The 27,430-nt window shown below is 34.3% G+C and overlaps 1 protein-coding gene across 1 annotated transcript; it reads right to left on the bottom strand.

The window, feature by feature from the left end:
- Positions 1 to 231: 231 nt before the first annotated feature.
- On the bottom strand, positions 232 to 26,286 carry LOC140974928 (uncharacterized). Its single transcript, XM_073438420.1, is given in 7 exon segments — positions 232 to 719; positions 1,352 to 1,798; positions 1,855 to 1,928; positions 9,001 to 9,195; positions 9,808 to 9,943; positions 11,480 to 13,018; positions 26,205 to 26,286. Coding segments are annotated over 7 exon segments (2,961 nt in total).
- Between the last annotated feature and the right edge of the window lie 1,144 nt (positions 26,287 to 27,430).

The raw sequence follows: 27,430 nt of genomic DNA, 5'->3' as shown, positions 1-27,430 counted from the left end.
CACCAGTTCTCTTTCTTTAAATTCCCTCGGTGTAATGCGCTTGTCGAGTGCTATCTTTGTACGCTCTAAGTACACGTACTTCAGGTGTGGAGGCAGTAGGTTGAGCTCATGTGTCGGCGGTTCTTCAATGCTTGAATTCTGAGGGATCAAGTCTCTTCGATCTCCCAAATCATCAAATTTCATCCTTACTGGCTTCTTCCATGGATGGTTGGAATTAAAGTATGTTACTCTTTAAGATTTTTCTTCATCCAGTTCATCCTTCTTCACTTCAGTGGTGAGAGTGGCTTCCAATGGATCTGTCATAGCATCCTGCACAAAATGACACACACGTGAATCCAAAGAATTAACTATAAAACAATCATTAGTGTGCAGTGTGTGCTTAAGAGCGTTAAAAACATTAAAAGTGATTTCCTTCACTCCCACTCTCAATCTCAACTTCCCTTCTTGCACATCAATCACGACCTTTCCAGTTTCAAGGAACGATCTCCCTAAAATCAAAGGCGCCTCCCTATCCTCTTTCATGTCAAGTACCGCAAAATCTGTAGGAAATATAAACTTTCCCACTTTCACCAACACATCTTCTATGACAACTCGTAGATATTTGACGGATCTGTCACCTAGTTGCAAGGATATCCTTGTCGGCTTAGGCTCTCCCAATCCAAGTTGCATGAATACATATAAAGGAATAAGATTAATACTCGCACCAAGATCACATAAAGCTTTATGAAAAACAAAATCACCAATCATGCCAGGAATAGAAAACTCCCTGGGTCTTTTAGTTTTGTAGGGATCTTGTTTTGTACCAATGCAGAGCAATTCTCAGTCAAGTTTATCATCATATGATCCTCCAACTCCCTCTTATTAGCTAAGATGTCTTTCAGAAATTTAGCATAGCTCGACATTTGCATCAAAGCATCAGCAAAGGTAATATTAATGTGCAATTTCTCGAATATTTCTAAGAACTTACCGAATTGCGCATTCAATTTTGATTTTTTTAATGCTACAGAGAAGGTTGGAGAGATAACAATTTAGATTGTGCAGTGGGTGCGGGTGTAGAGTTAGAAGACTTACATGTTCTTGGCTCCCTTCTTGTTCAAGTACCTTTCCATTCCTCAATGCTACGGCCTTCACTTGCTCTTTCGGATTAGTCTCGGTGTTGCTTGGCAGGGTGCCCGGATCTCTGCTAGTGATCATTTTAGCCAACTGACCTATATGATTCTCCAAACCCTTTATCGATGCATCCTGGTTCTTTAGTCTAGTCTCGGTGGATGAGATGAATTTAGAGATCATTAGCTCCAAACTAGACTTCTCCTCTCTAGGCTCAGGTCGATACATCGGTTGCTTACCATACTGCTGTCCTCCTTGGGGTTGATTATGATTGCTTTGCCCACCCCATGAGAAGTTGGGGTGTTGCCTCCATCCAAGATTATATGTGTTCGAATATGGATCATTCCTAGGACGATTTTGAATCCCCACTTGATTATTGGTGCCTCCTCATGCACATAGAAAAAACCAATGTCTTGAAAATCCTTAACATAGTGTTCTCTTCCGTATTTATCACAGTATATCTCTTGCAGGCGCATCGCTGTCCCGTTTACATTCAAGCTGTCTATTTTCCTATTAAGTGCATCTAATTCTGCAGTGACAGCAGAAAAATCAGTTACCTGGTGAACTCCTACATTCCTCCTCTGATTGTTCCTCTCTGATTGAGGGTGATAGCTGCTAGCAGCCATCTCCTCCAGTAATTTGAACCCTTCTTTGGCCGTTTTCCTCAACATATTCCCACAAGCTGCAACATCTATCATGGTATGGTTAGACGAAATTAACCCATAGTAAAAGGTTTGCACAACTAACCCAAGAGGCAACTCATGATGTAGGAATCTCCGCAATAAGTCTTTGTAGCGCTCCCAAGCCTCGTAGATTGACTCCTGCTCAAATTGAGCGAAGGAGGTTATGTCCGCTCACAGCTTCATGGTTTTTGATGGAGGAAAATATTTCAAGAGGAATGCCTTGGTCATATGAAACGTCTGCAATTCGATTTGCTTAAAAAGTACTAGAAATTTTTTAAAACCTATACTATTCGGCCAAAACATATACATACATATATATATATAAATATTTTTGCACTGTTTTAAAAATAAAACAACCAACTATATTCGAAAATCAAAGGAAATAATTCCAATCGTAAAATCATCCAACGTTTTACCAAACATAAAAAGCAATAAATTTGAAAAGTATAGCCTCAACTATAAACCTCTCAAAAATCTCTCAAAAGCATAAATAACAAGTCGTAAAAATCTTTTAAAATAAACATAAACATAAATGCGGAAAATTAGAAGCGCTGGTCATCGGATTATGTGCACCGACAGTCTAGCAAAGTCAACCATCAAGACCTCCCACATCATAATTATCAATCTCACTGGTATCAACCACACCTAGTGAGTCTAAAGACTCTACACATCATATTCTTGATAACAATAATACGTATACATGCCACATACAACAATGAAAAATACTTGTACTTAAAATAACATTTTCATAATAATGCATAAACTTTAAACATAAACATTTTCATATCAACATATTCTTATTCATATTCAAATTCGTGTTTGTTGAATTCAGATATTGATTGTTACTCATATTTGTATCCGTATTGGCGATGGATCCATCTAGAGAAAACCACAGTACTGGCGGCGGGGACACCCGCGACACTCTCATCCGTCAACTGTGCCTTGGCCAACATATTAACATATTAACGTATTCGTATCCGTATCCAAGGAAACACGGAAAGTCAGTCTCCCACTAGGACCATAACCCTCACGATATCTCCAACATATCATCGTATTAGTCAAAATCCCTTCACATCTTTCGACATTTCGTATTTCCATCACTTAATAAAAACATGCATATAATATCGTTTTTCTTTTTAAACCAAGCATGCAACATATCTTTTAAATGTCAATGGTAAATCATGAAAATCCATAAACTTTTAAAAATCATAATTTAACATATAAAAATTCATAAACATTTAAAAATAATCATATTAGAATATAAAACAGTATTCAAGACACTGAAATGATATTTACTAACTTTCGGGTGTAAAATTAGCGTTTTACCCCTAGACGTAAAATTTCACGTTTTTGACTTTTTCTTAATTCCATTGACTCTAACATGTCCCAAATTATTATTTAAGCCTAAATTAAAATTCCCAAATTTTTATGTTGCTTAAATACTAGGTTTTTTTAATTAATTCGTAATTAGTCGTTTTGAAGGCGTTTTAATCCCGAAAAATTTCAAACCTTGATAAAAAATTCTTAAATTCAAAACTTATACTTTTATAGTATTTTGGCCCTCGTGAACCATGACTCGACCCCCGTGAGCCATGTTTTGATTTATTTTCCATTTAAAAAACCCTAAGATCACATCTAGCCTTCTCCTCGAGCCATCTTCTATTTTTGTCGAGCCATGCTCGAACCATCAAGAGCAATCTACGAGCCAGACCCCGTATGGACCCTATTGGGCCCTTAGCACCCCTAGGTCATGACCCCAAGCTCGAATCGAAGCCCCTACCTCAACAGCAAATGCCACGGCCGAGACCTCATGCACTAGGACTCTACGTTTTACCAATTAGGGCTCTAACCACCTAACCACCACCGAGCCCTCCTTCACTGGACCCTCTCAAGACACTAACAGACCCAACCCAGCCCCCTGGTCGAGCCCCTTACTCCCGGCAAGCCCGCACAACCCTGCGCGTCCCTTGATGGCCCTTGGGTAGGAGTCCTAGCCTCCCAGCCCCTGGTGCTCAAGTCCTAGCGTGGCTAGGACTCTTCCATTGACTCAACCATGACCCTAGCTAGCCATTTTCCCACGCCAAGACCAAGCCAACCTTCAATTCCCAAATACCGAGGCCCCAAGACACACACACGCACGATTGGTTTCAACTTTTATTTTTTCATGTTATGCTGCATGTTATTTGTGTTCTTAGGACCCTAACTTGTGTAAAAACAACCCCTGAATGTCCCCTAATCATTTCAGCCCCTTCATGTGAGTAATCAACAAGTTTTTGTACAAAAATCATGCCTTAAATTCATGTTGATGCATAAAAACAAAAATAATGATAAAGGGAACTTGTTTTTCATGCAATTCAAACATAAATACATATTATGGTGTGATGATGTTTGAAGGGAAGAAATATGCGTGCCTTTGCATTTTAAACGCACGAATAAACGTTGTCGAATCGAAGAACTAGACGAGAAGACGTTGGCTTGATTATCCTAGAAGTTTTCGAAACTTGCTACCTTGAAACCCTTGTGTGTGTGTCGTGTAAATTGAGTTTGAGAGAAGAGTTTTTCAATTCAAGGGGTTGGGGCGTGGGGTTTGATGGTTATGGGTAGGTGTTTGTATATGAAATATGTTGTCACTTTGATTGTTGCACTCCCAAGAGCAGGTTGTCCACAAGTAGTATAATTCGGTGAGTCCGATATCGTATCCACAGGGAAGCTAATGTAATTACAAGTCCACTACAATGTCTTTTTGTTTTGTTTTTGTTTTTGTTTCTTTTTAATTTTAATTGTTTGAATCTTTAATGGGTAAATTTTAATTGTTCAAATTTTAATTTAAGTAGTTGAGATTAAAGGATCCACTCTTGGTATTTTAATAAAGTTAACATTAACGAACAATATTGAAATCCACTTAATAAAATGGTTCCAATATATTAAATAATCATATTTATATTATGTTATAAATTATTATCTTATAAGTATATAATATATACCAAAACTTATAAATGTGGTCAAGTATTTATTGTGCTATATATATTTGTAAACACTAAATCAAGGTTCCCACTTTAAATGGTTGGTAAAACCAAACAAACATTTAAATGGTACCAATAAATTAATACTATGATATATTCATATATAATAAATCAAGGAATCCAAGTTAAATGGTTGGTAAAACCAAACTAACATTTAAATGGTTCCAAGAATTTAGTGTAACATATAGCAACAATAAATCAAAACTCCCACTTATAAGTAGGGTATAAAAATGCTTAAAGAAATAAATATAACATAAACAATAAATAATGATTAAATAATATAAAACATAGATTCTTACCTTTTAATAACCTTATTATCATGCCAAGAGTTTCACCTTATCATCTCAACTTTAGGAAGTTAGCTATTCATTATTCAAAGTGTAAAACTTTGAATATGAAATTAACATGCTAATTGTATTTAAATGAAGAAATAAAGGAAAAATATAGAGAGAAATATTATGAACTCAAAGGTTTGTTCATAGAATGAGGGATATCTCAATACATTACAATGCACCCCTATTTATAGCCAAATTTGGGGAGACAACCACAAATAAAATATTATTTTTTTACACATAAGTCTTCATTGGTGTTCCAAGATATTATATTATATTACACATCACTTTTGAAAATCTTCTTCTCCGAATTTGCTTCTTCACATAAAAAGAAACATGTGGATAATTGAGTTGTCTAGTTGTGGTATTTTTTTCAAACCATTTGACCAAGTAATTTGAGAGATATGGTCAAAATACTAGAGCATGGTAAAACTGCCACTCCTTTGGTAACTTTATTTGTTGCTTAATTTGATCCCAATTGTGAGAGGATTTTTATCTCATGCTTGTCAACAATATTGTAGATATTATAATCAACTTTCTACAGGTCCAAGAATCATCTTAATCCCATTTGCAACGCCAAGTTTATTCTTGTTTTATCGAACCTGTAAAAAATAGTAAAAACTTGTAATTACACAACAACTTATATTTTATACAATTTATTATAAAACATATAATATTTAAACATTTAATAAAACAAAAACTATATATTTATATTATAAAACATTTAATTAATGTACAATTTTTATGTTTATCACACCTCCCAACCAGCTTATTGCTAGTCCCTAGCAATTTAAGCGTTAATAGCAATACAAAACATATTGATTAATTTAAATAGAAATGTAATCAAAACTATCTAAGTGTTTAAATTAAATTTGAAAACTGTCAAAGTTATATCAAGATCATCATAATTATAATTTATGAAATAATTTGAGATGATCAATTCAAAGCTTATTTCAGGTAGTTAAATGTACACGGCCTTCAGAAATTCCTAGTAAGAGTCTCAACTCCATATCCTCACAGGTTAATAAATGTTTCAATTTATGGCAACGATTTCTCTCATGGAGTTGGAATACAGATAAATGCTCAGAAAAATGGTTTACAGAATGCAGACAGACAAACGAGCCAAACTAATCAAAAGATAGAAAATCCATTGATTCAAAATCTAGTTGTTCTTATTATATATTTTTTCCTGATTTTTTTTTTTAATTACATCATGGAATCAGACTAAGTTTATGCTTCTTGACCACATATTTATTTAATTTGTACAATAAATTTCTCTCTTTCTTTTTTTTTTTTTTTTATTAGATATAAATGTTTCGTATTATATAACTTAAAAATTACATAGATCTTCAACATCTTTTTTTTTTGTTTTTTTTCTCTTTTTTTTTTCTTCAGGAAATATCATTTTTTTTTCAAAATAAGAACTCAAGATCTAAACAATAGATAGTCTCTCTCATGATCAATAAAGGCTCGAAAGCTGTTTTCTCAGTCCTCTCCACTCACTCACAAAATATGTGTGAGTTTAAAATTTTAGGCACTCTTATAAGGTATATCTTGGGCCATATACTTTAATACCTGATTTTATCACAATGGTTAATCACTCAAAAAGATTTCATAAATCATATTTTTATATTGATCAGAATATTAAAATTGACTTTTTTTTTCAAATAAAAATTTAAACATTCTTAAATAGATTAATGCATGTTCTAATTTAAATCTTTCAAACATGTAATGTATGACATTTTTGCAAAAATTACTAAGATACAAACAATAAACATGATTTTATTTTAAAATAATATATATAAAAAAAAATTTAATTTTTTTTTTTATAAGTTTGCTCTCCCCCCAATCAGAGTATGACATTGTCCCTAATGTCAAAATAACTATTAATAAAGAGTACATAATGAAAGAGATATCACCTGGAATTTTATTGAAGATAACAAACTGAAACAAACGCAAACCAATCCACGACTTTTGAATCAATGATCCAACTTCCTTTTCTTATTGCTTGATTGCGACCAATTGCTCTTTGTTATCATCGGATCAGGCTTATGATCAAAAGCTTCCAAATGATCAATTAATTGGTCGGCAGTCGAAGCACAGATGAGCCTCCGTCGTGAATTTTCTGAAATGAAATTCTGTTCCATGGCTTTATCAAGAAATGTCAACAATCTGTCATAATAATTATTGATATTCAACAAGCTCACAGGTTTATTATAGATATTAAGTTGTGCCCAAGAAACAGTGTCAAAAATTTCTTCTAATGTACCAAAACCACCTGGTAGTGCGATAAAAGTATCATAATTTTCAATCATTTTTGTGATTCTTTCATACATAGAAGAAACTTTTAATTCCTCACCAATCGTAACACCTGTAATATTTCCTTCAGCTAAAGCTGTAGGAATAATACACAAAACTTGACTACCTCCAAGATGAGCAGATGTTGAAACATATCCCATTAACCCAATATTACCTGCCCCATATAACAAGTGAATTTTTCTCTCAGCCAATATCTTTCCAAGATTATTCGCTATTTCTAGAAACACTTCATTTTTTCCAGGACTCGACCCACAAAATACACAAATATTTTTCAATGATTGTGCAGAGGTTCCAGCCATGTTTTTTTTACTTTCTTCTTTTTTTTTCTGCTAAAATAGAGAGAAAGATGAGAGATTTTATAGAGATAATATGTTATCAGGACAAAACTATGGGTTACAGTTGTAAACAGAATAAACAGTAAAAACAATAATTACACACATGCATGTAAACAATAGTGTGATTGTGGCTCACAATTTTCCTCTGGTTCTACGTCCAGAAACGGCTTCAACGCCTTCTATGAGTCGAGGATATGCTTCCCATCCAATTTTCTTATAAATTCGCAAACAGGGTCTTTTTTAGTCGGATTCCCAAGACTATGACCCTCATCTTGGAATTGTTTCCATAAACGGAGAAGTTCAATATGCACATGTCCACTAGAATGCGTCTCAAGAGTCAATAAGATGTTATCTAAAGACTCCTTACTCAGCCCATTCTTAATGAAACAAATTTTATCTTCTCTGTTATTGGAAACACATCCCAAAGGTCTGTATTGTTTGTCACAAGTCCATCTTGCACACTTATGACAAACCCCTAAACTTTTGGCCCTTAGTTTTTTCGCATAAGTGCTTTTTCCTAATCCAGGCAAATACCGAATGAGCAATGATTGTGGAACTTCTCCTCCTAATCGGACCTTAGCTTCTATTACAAGACACATATCTTCTGGAATTCTTTTTCGCATTAGCAATCTCAATCTTTCACACCTTCCTGCATAATTTTTTTTAGAACATTTTCAGAAACAGAGGGAAAATATTTACAAATTTTTGAGAGAATTTCATCCATTTTGAAAAGAAAAGAAATGATTTTTTTTTATTTTTGTATCAGCAATTATGGGAAACTGATTAAACCGACTATGAGAGTCACGGACTACCGTTATCCGCCATTTAACCGGGAAAATAAAAAGATTAAGGAAACCTGAAATAAAAACAAACAAAATTAAATGCAACACAAAAAAATCAAGGATCGGAAAAGGAAATAAACCCTTCTTGAAAAATTTCATTTTCTAAAAATGGTTTAAGCCTTTGTCCATTTACTTTAAAAACATCACCATTTTTAGGATTTTCAATATCCACAGCTCCATAAGTATACACATGCTTTACAACATATGGGCCTGTCCATCTTGATCGTAATTTTCCTGGGAATATGTGAAGTCGAGAATTATAAAGCAAAACTTTTTTACCAATCTCAAAAGATTTTCTAAGAATTGTTTTATCATGAAATGATTTGATTTTTGCTTTATAAATCCTTGAATTCTCATACGCGTCATTTCTGAGTTCATCAAGTTCATTAAGTTGCAATTTACGCAATTTGTTGGCATCATCCATGCTTGAATTTAAAGTTTTGATCGCCCAATAAGCTTTATGTTCCAATTCCACAGGCAAATGACAATGTTTTCCGTAAACCAACCTATAGGGAGACATATTCAATGATGTTTTAAAAGCTGTTCGATATGCCCAAAGTGCATCATTAAGTCGCAGAGACCAATCTTTTCTATTTGAGTTAACAGTTTTTTCCAAAATTTGCTTTATCTCCCTATTAGCTAATTCAACTTGTCCATTTGTTTGAGGATGATAAGGAGTAGTTACTTTGTGAGTAATACCATATTTTTTCATTAATGAAGCAAATGGTTTATTAACAAAGTGAGTTCCCCCATCACTTATCATGGCTCGAGGAATTCCAAATCTACTAAAAATATTTTCTTTTAAAAATTTGATGACGATTTTATGATCATTTGTTCGACATGGAATTGCCTCTATCCATTTGGAAACATAATCAACTGCAACTAAAATATACAAGTATCCAAACGACGGTGGAAAAGGTCCCATAAAATCTATTCCCCAACAATCAAAGATTTCAATTTCAATAATAGGATTCAAAGGCATCATGTTTCTTTTTGAAATCGCACCCAATTTTTGACAATTTTCACAGATCTTGCAGATTTCGTGGGTGTCTTTAAACAAAGTGGGCCAATAAAATCCACACTGCAAGATTTTTGCAGCTGTTTTCTTTGAAGAAAAATGTCCTCCGCATGCTTCTGAATGACAAAATTTAATGACACTACTTACCTCATTGTCGGGTATGCAACGTCGAAAAATTTGATCCGGACAATACTTGAACAGATACGGATCATCCCAATAAAAGTTTTTTACCTCATTCAAAAATTTTCTTTTATCTTGAGAACTCCATTGCGGTGGCATTTTTCCTGTCACAAGAAAATTTACTATGTTAGCAAACCAAGGTGTAGTAGTAACTGAAAATAGATGTTCATCAGGAAAATTATCGTTAATTGGTGTCATTTCACAAGATGATCCTGTTACTAGTCTCGATAAATGATCGGCTACGACATTCTCGGTTCCTTTTTTATCTTTGATCACAATGTCAAATTCTTGGAGCAACAAAATCCATCGTATCAGTCGTGGCTTTGCATCCTGTTTGGTCAACAAATATCTAATAGCAGAATGATCAGTAAACACGATAGTTGTTGATCCAATCAAATAAGAACGAAATTTATCTAATGCAAATATTACAGCAAGTAGTTCTTTTTCAGTTGTGGAGTAATTCATTTGAGCATTGTTTAAAGTTCTACTTGCATAATATATCACATAAGGCTTACCGTTTCTTCTTTGAACTAATACTGCACCGACTGCATAATCACTCGCATCGCACATGATTTTAAATGGTAAAGACCAATCAGGAGGTTGCATGATAGAAGCTGATGTTAAATGTCGAATGATTTTATCAAAAGCATTTTGACATTCTTGAGTCCACTCAAATGCACTGTCTTTTGTTAAGAGGTTACAAATGGGTTTAGAGATTAAACTAAAGTCCTTTCTAAACCTCCTATAAAATCCAGCATGTCCCAAAAATGAGCGAATTTCTTTAATGGTTTTTGGAGGGGGTAAATTGGCAATGACATCAACTTTTGCTTTATCTACTTCAATTCCATAAGATGACACGACATGTCCCAAAACAATTCCAGAAGTAATCATGTAATGACATTTTTCCCAATTTAAAATAAGACCTTTTTCCTCTCATATTTTTAAAACTTTTTCCAAATTTTCAAGACAATTATCAAATGTATTCCCAAAGACAGTTAAATCATCCATGAAAATTTCCAAATAATTTTCAACCATGTCATAAAAAATGCTTAGCATACATCTTTGAAATGTTGCTGGGGCATTGCATAATCCAAATGGCATCCTTCTAAATGCAAATGTTCCAAAAGGACATGTGAATGTAGTTTTATCTTCATATTCGAGTGCAATGGGAATTTGATAATAACCTGAATATCCATCAAGAAAACAGTAGTATGGATGACATGCTACTCTTTCTAAAATTTGATCCAAATATGGTAATGGAAAATGATCTTTTCTAGTGGCGTCATTTAATTTTCTATAATCAATACACATCTGCCAACTAGATGGGACTCGACTTGTTAACAATTCACCTTTTTCATTTTTTATCACTGTGATGCCAGATTTTTTCGAAACTACTTGTGTTGGACTTACCCACTTTCTATCAAAAATAGGGTAGATAATCCCAACATCAAGTAGTTTGAGAACTTCAGTTTACACATCTTTCATGTGTGGATTTAATCTCCTTTGTGGTTGTTGAGATGCTTTTGTATTTTCTTCTAAGTGAATTTTGTGAGTGCAAATTAGTGGATTAATGCCTTTGAGATTTTTTAGTGTCCAACCAATTGCATTTTTATGTCTTTTAAGCATATCATCTAATTTACCTTCTTCATCACTTGCTAGTTTGGGAGAAATTACCACCGGATATGTTTCATCTTCTCAAAGAAATGCATACTTCAATTCTTATGGCAAGGGTTTTAATTCCAATATGGGTGGTTCGTCTTTGTTCTCATATTTTGCATCAAATTCTTTCTCTGATCCTGGTAACGAGTGATACCTGATAAAATCATCAAGATCAATTTCAATATTTTCTTTAACAGTTTCGATTGAAAAAATATCTAATTGGTCACGAGTACTCCCTTCTTGAATGTTTTCTTCCACAAGAGTTTCAATAAGATTTTCATCTTCACTTTCATCTCCTTTGTCATGTGGTTGCTTACAAAGATTAAATACATTAAGCTCCAAGGTCATGTTACCAAATGACAACTTCATTATTCCATTCCTGCAATTTATAAGAGCATTAGAAGTTGCTAAAAATGGACGACCTAAAATTACAGGAATTGCATTACAAGCTTCGATAGGTTGTGTATCTAAAACTATGAAATCGACAGGATATACAAAGTTATCAACTTGGACCAACACGTCTTCTACCATACCTCTTGGCACTTTAACAGATCTATCAGCAAGTAAAAGTGTTACCGAAGTAGGTTTTAACTCGCCTAGATTGAGTTCTTGATAAACTGAATATGGAAGTAAATTCACACTAGCTCCAAGGTCAAGCAAGGCTTTTTTAATCTTTCGTTCTCCAATAATACAAGAAATAGTAGGACAACCAGGGTCTTTGTATTTCAAAGCATTATTATTTTGAATGATTGCACTTACTTGTTCGGCTAAAAATGCTTTCTTTTTCACATTCAATTTTCTTTTCACAGTGCACAAGTCTTTCAAAAATTTGGCATATGATGGTACCTGTTTTATTGCATCTAATAAAGGAATATTAACTTTTACTTGTTTAAAAATATCATATATATCAGAATTCAAATTTGATTTTTTTGTATTTTTCAATGCATGAGGGAATGGTGGTGACACTGTCTGTTGAACCTCCTCTTCGCAAGTTATGGGTTCCACTTCCTTACCCTTTGGAGTTGATTTATCATCATCTTCACAAGGTTCAAGAATGGATTTTTCCACAACCTTACCACTTCGAAGGGTAATAACAGATTTTACCTGATCCATCGGTTGAGTTCCAGAAGTTCCAGTTTGTGAATGATGATCCTTGGGATTAGGCAGAGGTTGTGAAGGAAATTTACCTTTTTCATGAACATTAAGTGCAGATGCAAATTTAGCAAGAGTATCTTTCAAATCTGTCATGGTTTGAGCAGTTTGAGTATTGATAGACTCTTGCTTTGCAATGAAAGAATTCAATATATCTTCCAAATTCCTTTTAGGTGGAGGAACATAAGGTGCATAATTTTGAAAATTTTGTTGATTTTGGAAATGTGGTTGTGAAAATTGTGCAGCATTATCATTCCTCCAACTAAAATTTGGATGATTTCGCCAACCTGGATTGTAACTTTGAGAAAATGGTTCAAAATTTGGCCTTTTGAGATTGTTTAAAACATTGGCTTGTTCATGGAGACATTCTTTAAAAGAAGGCAAAGTGGGACAATCTTTTGTAGAATGATCACTTGTATCACAGATGTGACATGCAATTTCTTGAACAGATTTTAATTGACCATTCTTTTTCAATTCAAGTGCCTCAACTTTTCTTGCCAAAGAGGTAAATCTAGCTTGAAGATCATGTTCATCTTTGAGAGTGTACATACCTCCACCAGATGTAGGAGATTGAATCTTGTTTGATGGTTCGATTGTACCTATAGTGTCCCAATTTTGAGCATTTTCAGCTAATGAATCGAGATACTCAATTGCCTCATTTGGATCTTTATCTTCAAATGTTCCATTACACATAAATTCAACCATTTGCCTATCTTTAGGTGTTAAGCCTTCATAAAATTGAGAAACAACTCTCCAAATTTCAAAACCATGATGTGGACAAAGATTAAGCAATTCTTTATATCTATCCCAACACTGATAAAAAGTTTCTCCTTGTTTTTGAGTGAAAGTGATGATTTGCCTTTTGAAAGAATTTGTTCTATGAGATGGAAAAAACTTTTTCAAAAATTGTTGTTGCAATTCATCCCAAGTTCGAATGGATCCCGATCTAAGATTTTGTAGCCAAGTTTTAGTTTTATCTTTTAAAGAAAAAGGAAAAAGCTTAAGTCGAATGGTGTTCATGCTACAATTTAGATCATTATATGTGTTGCACACTTCTTCAAACTCTCGTAAATGCATGTATGGATTTTCAGAATCTAAGCCATGAAAATTGGGTAAAAGTTGGATAATACCAGGCTTAAAATTGAAATGAGATGCATCGGGGGGAAAAACTAGACATGAAGGTGCACTAGTACGTGTAGGATTCATGTGATCTCTAAGTGTTCTTCGTCTATCATGATCATGTTGAGATTGAATTTCATCTTCATTTTCTTGGATGGGTTCTTCCGCCATGTTTTGTAAAAATAAAGGGTTATTTCGAATGAGTCGACCACTAAGTGTACGTGACCAAATAATGCTCATGCAAATGCAAATGCAAAAGAATAAAAACACACAAAAGCAATAAAAATTCAAATAAAGAAAAATAAACTATAAACAAAATTAAATAGACTTGAAATTAAATTATACTTCCCCGGCAACGGCGCCAAAAACTTGTTGTCACTTTGATTGTTGCACTCCCAAGAGCAGGTTGTCCACAAGTAGTATAATTCGGTGAGTCCGATATCGTATCCACAGGGAAGCTAAGGTAATTACAAGTCCACTACAATGTCTTTTTGTTTTGTTTTTGTTTTTGTTTCTTTTTAATTTTAATTGTTTGAATCTTTAATGGGTAAATTTTAATTGTTCAAATTTTAATTTAAGTAGTTGAGATTAAAGGATCCACTCTTGGTATTTTAATAAAGTTAACATTAACGAACAATATTGAAATCCACTTAATAAAATGGTTCCAATATATTAAATAATCATATTTATATTATGTTATAAATTATTATCTTATAAGTATATAATATATACCAAAACTTATAAATGTGGTCAAGTATTTATTGTGCTATATATATTTGTAAACACTAAATCAAGGTTCCCACTTTAAATGGTTGGTAAAACCAAACAAACATTTAAATGGTACCAATAAATTAATACTATGATATATTCATATATAATAAATCAAGGAATCCAAGTTAAATGGTTGGTAAAACCAAACTAACATTTAAATGGTTCCAAGAATTTAATATTATAATATATTTATATATAATAAATCAAGGCATCCACTTTAAATGGTTGGTAATACCAAACTAACATTTAAATGGTTCCAAGAATTTAGTGTAACATATAGCAACAATAAATCAAAACTCCCACTTATAAGTAGGGTATAAAAATGCTTAAAGAAATAAATATAACATAAACAATAAATAATGATTAAATAATATAAAACATAGATTCTTACCTTTTAATAACCTTATTATCATGCCAAGAGTTTCACCTTATCATCTCAACTTTAGGAAGTTAGCTATTCATTATTCAAAGTGTAAAACTTTGAATATGAAATTAACATGCTAATTGTATTTAAATGAAGAAATAAAGGAAAAATATAGAGAGAAATATTATGAACTCAAAGGTTTGTTCATAGAATGAGGGATATCTCAATACATTACAATGCATTCCTATTTATAGCCAAATTTGGGGAGACAACAACAAATAAAATATTATTTTTTACACATAAGTATTCATTGGTGTTCCAAGATATTATATTATATTACACATCACTTTTGAAAATCTTCTTCTTCGAATTTGCTTCTTCACATAAAAAGAAACATGTGGATTATTGAGTTGTCTAGTTGTGGTATTTTTTTCAAACCATTTGACCAAGTAATTTGAGAGATATGGTCAAAATACTAGAGCATGGTAAAACTGTCATTCCTTTGATAACTTTATTTGTTGCTTAATTTGATCCCAATTGTGAGAGGATTTTTATCTCATGCTTGTCAACAATATTGTAGATATTATAATCAACTTTCTACAGGTTCAAGAATCATCTTAATCCCATTTTCAACGCCAAATTTATTCTTGTTTTATCGAACCTGTAAAAAAATAGTAAAAACTTGTAATTACACAACAACTTATATTTTATACAATTTATTATTAAACTCATAATATTTAAACATTTAATAAAACAAAAACTATATAATTATATTATAAAACATTTAATTAATGTACAATTTTTATGTTTATCAAAATACTTAATTAAATCATTAACAAGGCTTAGGCCTATTAAGGAAGTTAATTAGGCTCAATAGTACTTAATTCAAATAGTTAAAATTATTTTATTTAATAAAGTTTGTGAATTTATTAGTCGGGTTTCTAAAACGTTCGTATTTTTGTTGAAAACCAACACCGATAAAATTTACGTCACGACGTATAAAATCACCTCAAAACACCTTATTTTCAAAAATATGAAAAAGTATCACTCATATTTTAAATAATTAAGAACAATTATTTAATAAAAACATTTTCTGTTTTTCAGCTCTCGGTCTCCGTTCCTCGATCTCAACTCGAATAACCCTTAAAAATATATTTTTAATGCATGTAAGTAGAAAAACTACGAAAACATCATATAAACATGTCACATAATTAATTTAGCAATTAAAATTATTTAATTAGCCATTTTTCATATTTTCTTAGATTTACGTGCAGTTGGATTACGTCGTCTTAATTTTGGACCTTACAATTCCTATCCCCCTTAATTAAAATTTCGTCCTCGAAATTAGAACTTACCGAATAGCTCTGGATAGCGATTCTTCAAGTCCCTCTCGGTTTCCCAAGTAGCTTCTTCTTCCGAGTGATTCAGCCACTTGACCTTGACCATTGCAATGACTTTGTTTCGCAATCGTCTTTCTTGCCTTGCGAAGATTTGGACAGGTCTTTCTTCATATGTCATATTTGGAGTCAATTGTAGAGGTTCATAATTTAGCACATGTGATGGATTCGACATGTATTTTCGCAGCATCAAAATATGGAACACATTGTGAATTCCAGAAAGCATTGGTGGCAATGCAACTCTATAAGCTAGTGTCTCAATCCTCTCCAAAATCTCAAACTGACCAATAAATCTTGGACTAAGTTTGCCTTTCTTGCCAAATCGCATAGCACCATTCATAGGTGCTATTTTCACAAACACATGATCTCCCACTGCAAACTCTAAGTCTCTTCGTCTCTTATCAGCATAACTCTTTTGTCGACTTTGTGTTGTCTTCATTCTCTCACGAATTTTTACTACAAGCTCGGCAGTCTCTTCAATCACATCTGGACCAATCTCTCTTCTTTCCCTAACCTAGTTCCAATGAATAGGAGATTTACATTTCTTTCCATAAAGTGCCTCAAAAGGAGCCATCCCGATTGATGATTAATAGCTATTATTGTAGGTGAACTCCACTAGAGGTAATTTTGGTTTCCAATAGCCTTGGAAATCAATAACACAAGCTCGCAGTAAATCTTCTAGAATTTGTATACCTCTTTCGGACTAACCATCGGTTTGAAGATGGAATGTTGTACTGAATAATAACTTGGTCCCCATCACTGCATGCAGACTCTTCCAAAAAGATGATGTAAATCTTGGATCTCTGTCAGAAACAATAGATACAGGAATCCCATGAAGACGAACTATCTCTTAAATATATAACTATGCATACTGAATCATGGTGAAGGTAGTCTTAATAGGCAGAAAATGTGCAGATTTCGTAAGACGGTCCACTATCACCAATATAGCATTAAATCCCTTAATAGTCTTCGGCAATCCCACAACAAAGTCCATCGTAATATTTTCCCATTTTCACTCGAGAATAGGAAGTGGCTTAAGTTTCTCCGCTGGTCTTTGATGCTCTGCTTTAACTTGCTGACAATTCAAACACTCGGACACAAATCTCAGAATGTCCCTCATCATGCCTGGCCACCAATATAATACTACAAATCTTTATACATCTTCGTGCTTCCCCGATGAATGGAATATGTTGTGTCATAAGCTTCCTTCATAATAAGATCTCTCAAAGAATCGTCACTAGGAACTCATAAACGATCTCGATAACGAAATATACCATCCACCTCAGAATATAACTTCCGGTCCTTGGCTTCATCTCTAGCTCTCCACTTTTGCAATTGCTTATTGGTAGACTGTCCATCACGAATTCTATCTCTCAAAGTCGACTGTACTGATAATGTGGCAAGATTAGGGGCCTCGCCCCTAGCATAAACTGTAAGCTCAAAACGCTGTATTTTGGACTACAACGGTCTTTGGAGTGATAATTGAGTGATAACTGCTGCTTTTCTACTCAATACGTCTGCCACAACATTAGCTTTTCTCGGATGATAGCTAATCTCACAGTCGTAGTCCTTTACTAACTCTAGCCATCTACGAAGCAAAATTACACAGGTACCAAAATGACAGCAAAAACTTTTTTTTTAAATCTAAAATGTTTCCGAAATCGATTCAATGCATAATCGCTCAAACTTTGCTCATAATAATAAAACTTTCACGCATAACATAAATCAAAATATCTGCTATGACGAGATCGATCCGATGATACCGAAGCGGAACGAGTGCGGGGGTTGATACGGGACGAATGTGGTTGCAACAAAATCACGTAAAGTTGTTGGAAAAATATTTAGAGAAGAGGGTGGTGGCTAGAGAGAATAACAAGAACCCTAGGTTTTACTTAAAAATGAAATGAATGCTAATGAAGAGTGTGTGTGTGTTAGCCGATGTGTGTGTGTGTATATGTGTGTGCGTGTGTTTGAGTAAAATGATTAGGGAAAATTTAGCTTAACTAAAAAATTAAATGATAATTAAAAATGTTAAACCCCATTAACTTTAAATAAAAATCTCCTAATTTAAAATAAAATGCACAATTACTAAATCTTTAAATTTAAATTATAAAATCACCAAATAAATAAATTAGGCTTTAAAATGCTAAAAACTTAATAAATCATTTAAAATTCCACATTCTTAACTTAAAATAAAATATCACATTTTAAAATTACCAAAATCGTCGTCGGTCTCTTTTCCTCGATCCCGCATCGAATAATCGCCTGAAACATTTAACTCAAGAAAACATTTAACGTGCATCACATAAACATAAATAATTTAAAATAATGCAATTTCATAAATCATGCATCTCAAAAATCATTTTAAATTTGATTAAATAATTTAACCATTAAACAAATGCATGGATTTTATGTGTACTGATTTGGAGCTCTACAGTCCTTCCCCACTTAAACAAATTTTGTCCTCGAAATTAAATCTTACCAAACCGTTCCGAATAGTGACTTATCATATCTGCTTCAGTCTCCCAAGTGGCCTCCTCCACTGCTTGATTCAGCCACCGGACTTTGACCATCTTGGTCACCTTGTTCCGAAGTCTCCACTCCTATCTGTCTAGGATTTGGACAGGTCTTTCCTCATACGATAGATCTGGAACAAGCTGTAACGGCTCATAGCTCAAAACATGCAAAGGATTTGCTAGGTACTTCCTCAGCATTGAGACGTGGAACACATTGTGTACACCGGCCATATTCGGAGGTAGGGCTACACGATAAGCTAATGTCCCAACCCTGTCAAGAATCTCGAACGGTCCAATAAACCTCGGACTAACTTGCCTCTTCCCAAATCTCATAACACCCTTAATGGGTGCTATCTTCACGAAAACGTGATCACCTACGGCAAACTCTAAATCTCTCTTCCTCTTGTCAGCATAACTCTTTTGACGACTCTGTGCGGTATTCATCATGTCTCGGATCTTGACCACCACATCTGCAGTCTACTGAACAATCTCAGGACCAAGTTCTGATCTCTCACCGAATTCATCCCAATGAATCAGCGATCTGCACTTCCTCCCATACAATGCATCGTAGGGAGCCATAGCTATAGACAATTGAAAAATGTTGTTGTATGTAAACTCCACTATTGGTAGCTTCGATTCCCAATTCCCATGGAAATCAATCACACCGGCAATCTGAATTACTCGTTCAGACTGGCCATCTGTCTGAGGGTGGAAAGCTGTACTGAATAGTAACTTCGTCCCCGTGGCTGCATGAAAACTCTTCCAAAAGGACGATGTAAACCTCGGGTCCCTGTCAGACAAAATAGAAACCGGGATCTTGTGCAATCAAACTATCTCCCTGATATAGAGCTCTGCATATTGTGTCATGGATAAAGTCGTCTTTACTGGAAAGAAGTGTGCCGACTTAGTAAGTCGTTCCACTATAACCCAAATAGCATTGGATCCTCTGACTGACCTCGGCAAACCAATAACGAAGTCTATTGTGATATTCTCCCACTTCCACTGGGGATAGGGAGTGGCTTAAGCATCCCTGCTAGCCTCTGATGCTCTGCCTTCACATGCTGAAAAGTGAGACATTCAGATACAAATCGGCGGATGAAACGTCTGCCTTTCGTTTTCTTAAAATGTGCTAGAAATTTTTTTTTTTTAAAACCTTACATAGCATCGGCCGAACCATGCACATTTGCATAAANCACCTGCATCAATCACACCTAGTGAGTCTAAAGACTCAACACGTCATATCCTTGATAACAAGTAATACGTAATACAGTTCACATACAACAGTGAAAAATACTTGTACTTAAAATATCGTTTTCATGAAGATGCATAAATTTTAAACAAAACCATTTTCATGATGCATAAACTTTAAATAAAAACATTTTCATAATGATGCATCCTCTTTAAACATAAACATTTTCATAAACATTTTCATATCAACATAAACATATTCATATTCATATCCATATCCATATTCGTATCCATATTCATATTCATGTTCATATTCATGTTCGTGTATGTTGAATTCAGATCGTGATTGTGACTCGTATTCTTAATCTTAATGGGCGATGGATCCATCTAAAGAAACCACAGTACTGGGCGGCGGGGGACACCAGCAACACTCTCACCGGTCAACTGGGCCCTGGCCAACGTATTAACATATTCGTATTCGTATCACGTATTCGTATTCATATCCGTATCCAAGGAAACACGATCGTCGGGCTCCCACTGGGACCATAACCCTCACGATATTTCCAACATGTAGTAGTCACAATCCCTTCACGTCCTTCAACATGTCGTATTTCCATCACTTAACAAAAATATGCATATAATATCGTTTTTCTTTTAAACCAAGCATGCAACATATCTTTTAAATGTCAATGTTAAATCATAAAAATCCATAAACATTTAAAAATCAACGTTTTAACATATAAAAATCATTAAAAGCCATAAACGTTTTAAAATCAACATTTTAACATAATAAACATTTAAAATAACTTTTTGACATTTAAATCATAAACCTTTAAAATAACCATTTTAACATTTAAGAATCCTTAACATTTAAAATAGACATATTAACATATAAAAATTCATAAACATCCATAATCATTGAAAATAATCATATTAGCATATAAAACAGCATTCAGGACACTGCCATGACGATTACTAATTTCTAGGTGTGAAAAGACCATTTTACCCCTAGACGTAAAATTTCACGTTTTTGACATTTTCTTAATTCCATTGACTCTAACATGTCCCAAATAATTATTTAAGCTTACATGAATTTTCCCATATTTTTGTTTAGCTTAAACAAGGACTTTTAAATTAATCTTTAAATGTAACATATTAATGCGTTTAAATCCCGAATTAAACCAAAACTTAATATAAAATTCCCAAATTAAAAACTTAGACTTATAATAATTATTCAAGCTTAAATATAATTTTTCATAAATTTATAAAGCTTAAAACTATGTGTTTCAATTAATTCGTTAATTAGCGTTTCGTGCGGCGATTAAATCCCGAATAAATTCAAAACTCATTATTTTGATCCCAAATTTTAAACATAACATTTTTAAGATTTATTCTACCCTTACAAGTCATGAGCCACCCCCGTGGACCCATGGAATCAATTTTTGCCTTATAATTTTCGAAATTGACACCCTAACGAACCCACCGAGCCATCTCCCAATTTACTTGAGTCACGCCCAAGCCACCTTGACCCAAAACCTAGCCAACACATCTAGGGACCCTACTGTGCAAGCCCAGCCCGTAAAAAAAGACCTAGCCCGCTCAAAAGCTCCCTGGAACTTGACCCAAATTCTGCATGTTTTTGTGTGTGTGTCTCCTAGGATATTTAGGACTCCTAATTGAACTAGGACACTTCCAGCCCCTAACCACTTGACCCCTTATGACCCTAACTTTCCCTGGACCATGCCCAGACCATACCCAGACCAACCCAAGCCCCTGGACGTGAGCAGCAAACCACTGAACCAGTAGCAGCAACTTCACGCGCAGCACTTACTGCCATGCATCCCTCACGTCTTCTTAAACCAGCAGCTAGCCAAGCCGCCACAGCCCCTTCCCAGGCCCTTAAGCACCCTCCTAGGACCCTAAAGAGTCTACCTAGCCCAGCCCAGAACCCCCAGGCCAAGGCCCTTCTTCCCTGCACAACAGCGCACCGGCGCTGCCCCCATTGAAGCTCTCGGGTGGAGCCCTTGTTGACAAGGACTCCTCCCAGCCCCTGACTTTCGAGTCCTAGCGTGGCTAGGACTCCTCCGCNGTGCCTTTGCGTTATATACGCACGAAATATCGTTGACGTCGAAGAACGGAACGAGGAGACGAAGGCTAGGCGGTTTCCTTTGAAGCTATCACAAATTTTCCTTCAATATTTGAGTTTGTGGGCGTCGTGTATTGGGGATGGGGGAAGAGTTTTCTTTTTTTACAAATTGAGTGGCCGAGAGTTTACTTGAATTGTGTAGGGTTTTTTTGTTTAATAAATACTTTAAATACTAATTAAACAACTAAATAGGCTTTAGGCCTTTTAAGCTTCAAAATTAAGCTCAATAGTCCTACTTAGGATTTAATAAAAATAATTACAAAGTTTTTTGTTTAAATAGATTTGTGAATTTATTAGCCGGGTCGCCCGAAAGCTCGTATTTTATTTGAAAATCCAACACCGATAAAATTTATGTCCTAGCGTATAAAATCACCTCAAAACCCCATATTTTCAAAAATGATAAAAAAAAAAAAACAACACCCATAATTTAAATAATTAAAAACAATTATTTTATAAAAATATTTTACATTTTTTCAGCCCTCGGTCTCCGTTCCTCGATCGCAACTCGAAAAACCTTTAAAAATATATTTTAATGCAACCGTGCAGAAAAATATAATTTAAACATGTAAATATGCACAACATAATTAATTAATGCAATTAAAACAATTAATTATAATACAAGGAATTTAATAATTTGCGTGAATGTAGTTCGCGTGGACCTTTAAATTTTCGGGACGTTACAATCTTCCCCCCTTAAATTGAATTTCGTCCTCGAAATTCGTTTATCTTTAACAACCCAAAGTTTAGACTTGATTCTAGTATCCCAATTGAATTTTCCTTCTAAATCCTTATTTGGAACTTCACGACTTAAGAAAACCCATAATGACTTAGTGCTATACTATTATAACCTCGAATTTCAATTTTTCTTACGATCCACAATATTAAAAGATGGATGACCATACTTATCGTATATTATTTTTCTTATTTTATACCTAAAATGTTCATCAACCTATCCAATTTCAATCTTAAAATCCCAAACGCATCCGCTAACGCTTAAATTTTCAAGCCTAGTATTGTTTCATCCTTAGAAACCCTTGATTCAAATTTCTTATAACATTATAACCTAAGATATCCCAAGGTTCCAAATATTCTTAAAAGTCTAAATCCTCAAAATTCTTACCATTTAAACCATTCAATTCTCACTGATTGCTAAAATAGTTCCCAAATTCTTTAAAAATCACAAAAATCAATTCTTCATTTCCTCAAAAATCATCCTAATTGGTCCTTAATTTCGAAAATCTTACGATTAACCCATAAATTCTCGGTATTCTTAATTTCCTGCTACGAGTTTCCCATAACATAATTTCGATAATTTTTAAACTTATTATCCAAAAATCAATTTCTATAATCAATCTTATCTTTCATCAAAACTTAAAATCCCAAATTATACATTTTCTTACTCCCAAGTCGTTGCAAATCCTTAAATCATTATTCCTTACGTCTAATTCCCCAAAATTAATTCGACTAGTAACCATGAATCGTAAATATTTTCTTAGAAAATCTACGTGTCCCAAAGCATTTTAATAATATTCATGATTAGCTTATAGCCCAAAAAGTAGAACGTCAATACTAAAACCCAAAAGTCAACATAGTTCAACTCCACCACAAAACCAACATTCGTTGAAATCAAATAATTTCTTATTTCATATCGTATCACGTATAAAAATTCTAATGCATATAAAACATTTGTTATTATAAAGCTATGAAACATGTGACGTAAACATATAATTCATATAATTACGCAGGTAACATCATAAAATCATATAAAGCATTTAAACTTACAGATTGAGGCTTGACGACTGATCTTTCTGGCGCTGAAGGTGGCACAACCCTATACAGGACCCTTGGCTCTGATACCAACTGAAACGTCTGCCTTTCGTTTTCTTAAAATGTGCTAGAAATTTTTTTTTTTTAAAACCTTACATAGCATCGGCCGAACTATGCACATTTGCATAAAAATATTTTAGAACCATTTTAAAATTAAAACAACCAACTATATATTTGAGAAATACAGCCCATACTATAACCTCTCAAAAACCTCTCAAATCATAAATATAAGTCATAAAATATCTTTAACAAAATCTTAAAAATCATAAATCATAACTAGTGCGGAAAACTAGCGTCGGTCCTCGGGTTATGTGCACCTTCAGTCCAGCAAAGTCAACCATCAAGACCTCCCTTAACATATTCATAATCAATAGCACCTGCATCAATCACACCTAGTGAGTCTAAAGACTCAACACGTCATATCCTTGATAACAAGTAATACGTAATACAGTTCACATACAACAGTGAAAAATACTTGTACTTAAAATATCGTTTTCATGAAGATGCATAAATTTTAAACAAAACCATTTTCATGATGCATAAACTTTAAATAAAAACATTTTCATAATGATGCATCCTCTTTAAACATAAACATTTTCATAAACTTTTTCATAAACATTTTCATATCAACATAAACATATTCATATTCATATCCATATCCATATTCGTATCCATATTCATATTCATATCCATATTCATATTCGTGTATGTTGAATTCAGATCGTGATTGTGACTCGTATTCTTAATCTTAATGGGCGATGGATCCATCTAAAGAAACCACAATACTGGGCGGCGGGGGACACCAGCAACACTCTCACCGGTCAACTGGGTCCTGGCCAACGTATTAACATATCATGGCATTGGAAATACGATCGTCGGGGCTCCCTCTGGGGCCTTTTCCCATAAATGGGCTCCCTCTGGGGCCTTCTCCCCTCACGACATCTCCAATCATATTCATCGTATTCGTATTCGTATTCGTATCAACGGAAACACGATCGTCGGGCTCCCACTGGGACCATAACCCTCATGATATTTCCAACATGTAATAGTCACAATCCCTTCACATCCTTCAACATGTTATCATCACTTAATAAAAATCCTGTATATACATATCGTTTTATTTTTGAAACCAAGCATGCAACATATCTTTTAAATGTCATTGTTAAATCATAAAAATCCATAAACATTTAAAAATCAACTTTTTAACATATAAAAATCATTAAAAGCCATAAACGTTTTAAAATCAACATTTTAACATAATAAACATTTAAAATAACTTTTTGACATTTAAATCATAAACCTTTAAAATAACCATTTTAACATTTAAGAATCCTTAACATTTAAAATAGACATATTAACATATAAAAATTCATAAACATCCATAATCATTGAAAATAATCATATTAGCATATAAAACAGCATTCAGGACACTGCCATGACGATTACTAATTTCTAGGTGTGAAAATACCATTTTACTCCTAGACGTAAAATTTCACGTTTTTGACATTTTCTTAAGTCCATTGACTCTAACATGTCTCAAATAATTATTTAAGCTTACATGAATTTTCTCATATTTTTGTTTAGCTTAAAACAAGGACTTTTAAATTAATCTTTAAATGTAACATATTAATGCGTTTAAATCCCGAATTAAACCAAAACTTAATATAAAATTCCCAAATTAAAAAATTAGACTTATAATAATTATTCAAACTTAAATATAATTTTTCATAATTTTATAAAGCATAAAACTATGCGTTTCAATTAATTCGTTAATTAGCGTTTCGTGCGGCGATTAAATCCCGAATAAATTCAAAACTCATTATTTTGATCCCAAATTTTAAACATAACATTTTTAAGATTTATTCTACCCTTCCAAGTCATGATCCACCCCCGTGGACCCATGGAATCAATTTTTGCCTTATAATTTTCGAAATTGACACCCTAACGAACCCACCAAGCCATCTCCCAATTTACTTGAGTCACGCCCGAGCCACCTAGACCCAAAACCTAGCCAACTCATCTAGGGACCCTACTGTGCAAGCCCAGCCCGTAAAACAAGCCCTAGCCTGCTCAAAAGCTCCCTGGAACTTGACCCAAATTCTGCATGTTTTTGTGTGTGTGTCTCCTAGGATATTTAGGACTCCTAATTGAACTAGGACACTTCCAGCCCCTAACCACTTGACCCCTCATGACCCTAACCTTCCCTGGACCATGCCCAGACCATACCCAGACCAACCCAAGCACCTGGACGTGAGCAGCAAACCACTGAACCAGTAGCAGCAACTTCACGCGCAGCACTTGCTGCCATGCATCCCTCACGTCTTCTTAAACCAGCAGCTAGCCAAGCCACCACAGCCCCTTCCCAGGCCCTTAAGCACCCTCCTAGGACCCTAAAGAGTCTACCTAGCCCAGCCCAGAACCCCCATGCCAAGGCCCTTCTTCCCTGCACAACAGCACACCTGCGCTGCCCCCTTTGAAGCTCTCGGGTGGAGTCCTTGTTGACAAGGACTCCTCCCAGCCCCTGACTTTCGAGTCCTAGCGTGGCTAGGACTCCTCCCCTGACCCAAGCACATCCCTAGCCCAGCCCTGATCCCAACCAAAGCCAAGCCAAGCATCCAAGTCCATAACCCGTGCCCCTCAAACCCCATGTTACCCGATGGCATCCAGCTTGTTCTTATTCACGTTTGCAGCATATTGGGGTAAATTGGGGCTCTCTAAAACATGTAAAATCAACCCTCAACCCTATCCTAATCATGGAAGCCCCTTTATATCATATTAAACATGATTTTGGATGAAAATACAAGCTTTAAAATTGACATATGCCACAAAAACGAAAATTGTTTCATGATGCACTTGTTTTTCATGCAAATTCAATTAAATAAAATACTATGGTGTGATAGATGTTTGAAAGAAAGAATATGGCGTGCCTTTGCGTTATATACGCACGAAATATCGTTGACGTCGAAGAACGGAACGAGGAGACGAAGGCTAGGCGGTTTCCTTTGAAGCTATCACAAATTTTCCTTCAATATTTGAGTGTGTGGGCGTCGTGTATTGGGGGTGGGGGAAGAGTTTTCTTTTTTTACAAATTGAGTGGCCGAGAGTTTACTTGAATAGTGTAGGGTTTTTTTGTTTAATAAATACTTTAAATACTAATTAAACAACTAAATAGGCTTTAGGCCTTTTAAGCTTCAAAATTAAGCCCAATAGTCCTACTTAGGATTTAATAAAAATAATTACAAAGTTTTTTGTTTAACTAGATTTGTGAATTTATTAGCCGGGTTGCCCGAAAGCTCGTATTTTATTTGAAAATCCAACACCGATAAAATTTACGTCCCGGCGTATAAAATCACCTCAAAACCCCATATTTTCAAAAATGATAAAAAAACAACACCCATAATTTAAATAATTAAAAACAATTATTTTATAAAAATATTTTACATTTTTTCAGC

Source organism: Primulina huaijiensis, chromosome 4 (assembly GCF_012295235.1).
Source record: "Primulina huaijiensis isolate GDHJ02 chromosome 4, ASM1229523v2, whole genome shotgun sequence".
Taxonomy (NCBI): Eukaryota; Viridiplantae; Streptophyta; class Magnoliopsida; order Lamiales; family Gesneriaceae; genus Primulina; species Primulina huaijiensis.
The sequence above is the reverse complement of the archived record's forward strand: the minus strand, read 5'-3'. Positions and strand labels throughout refer to the sequence as shown.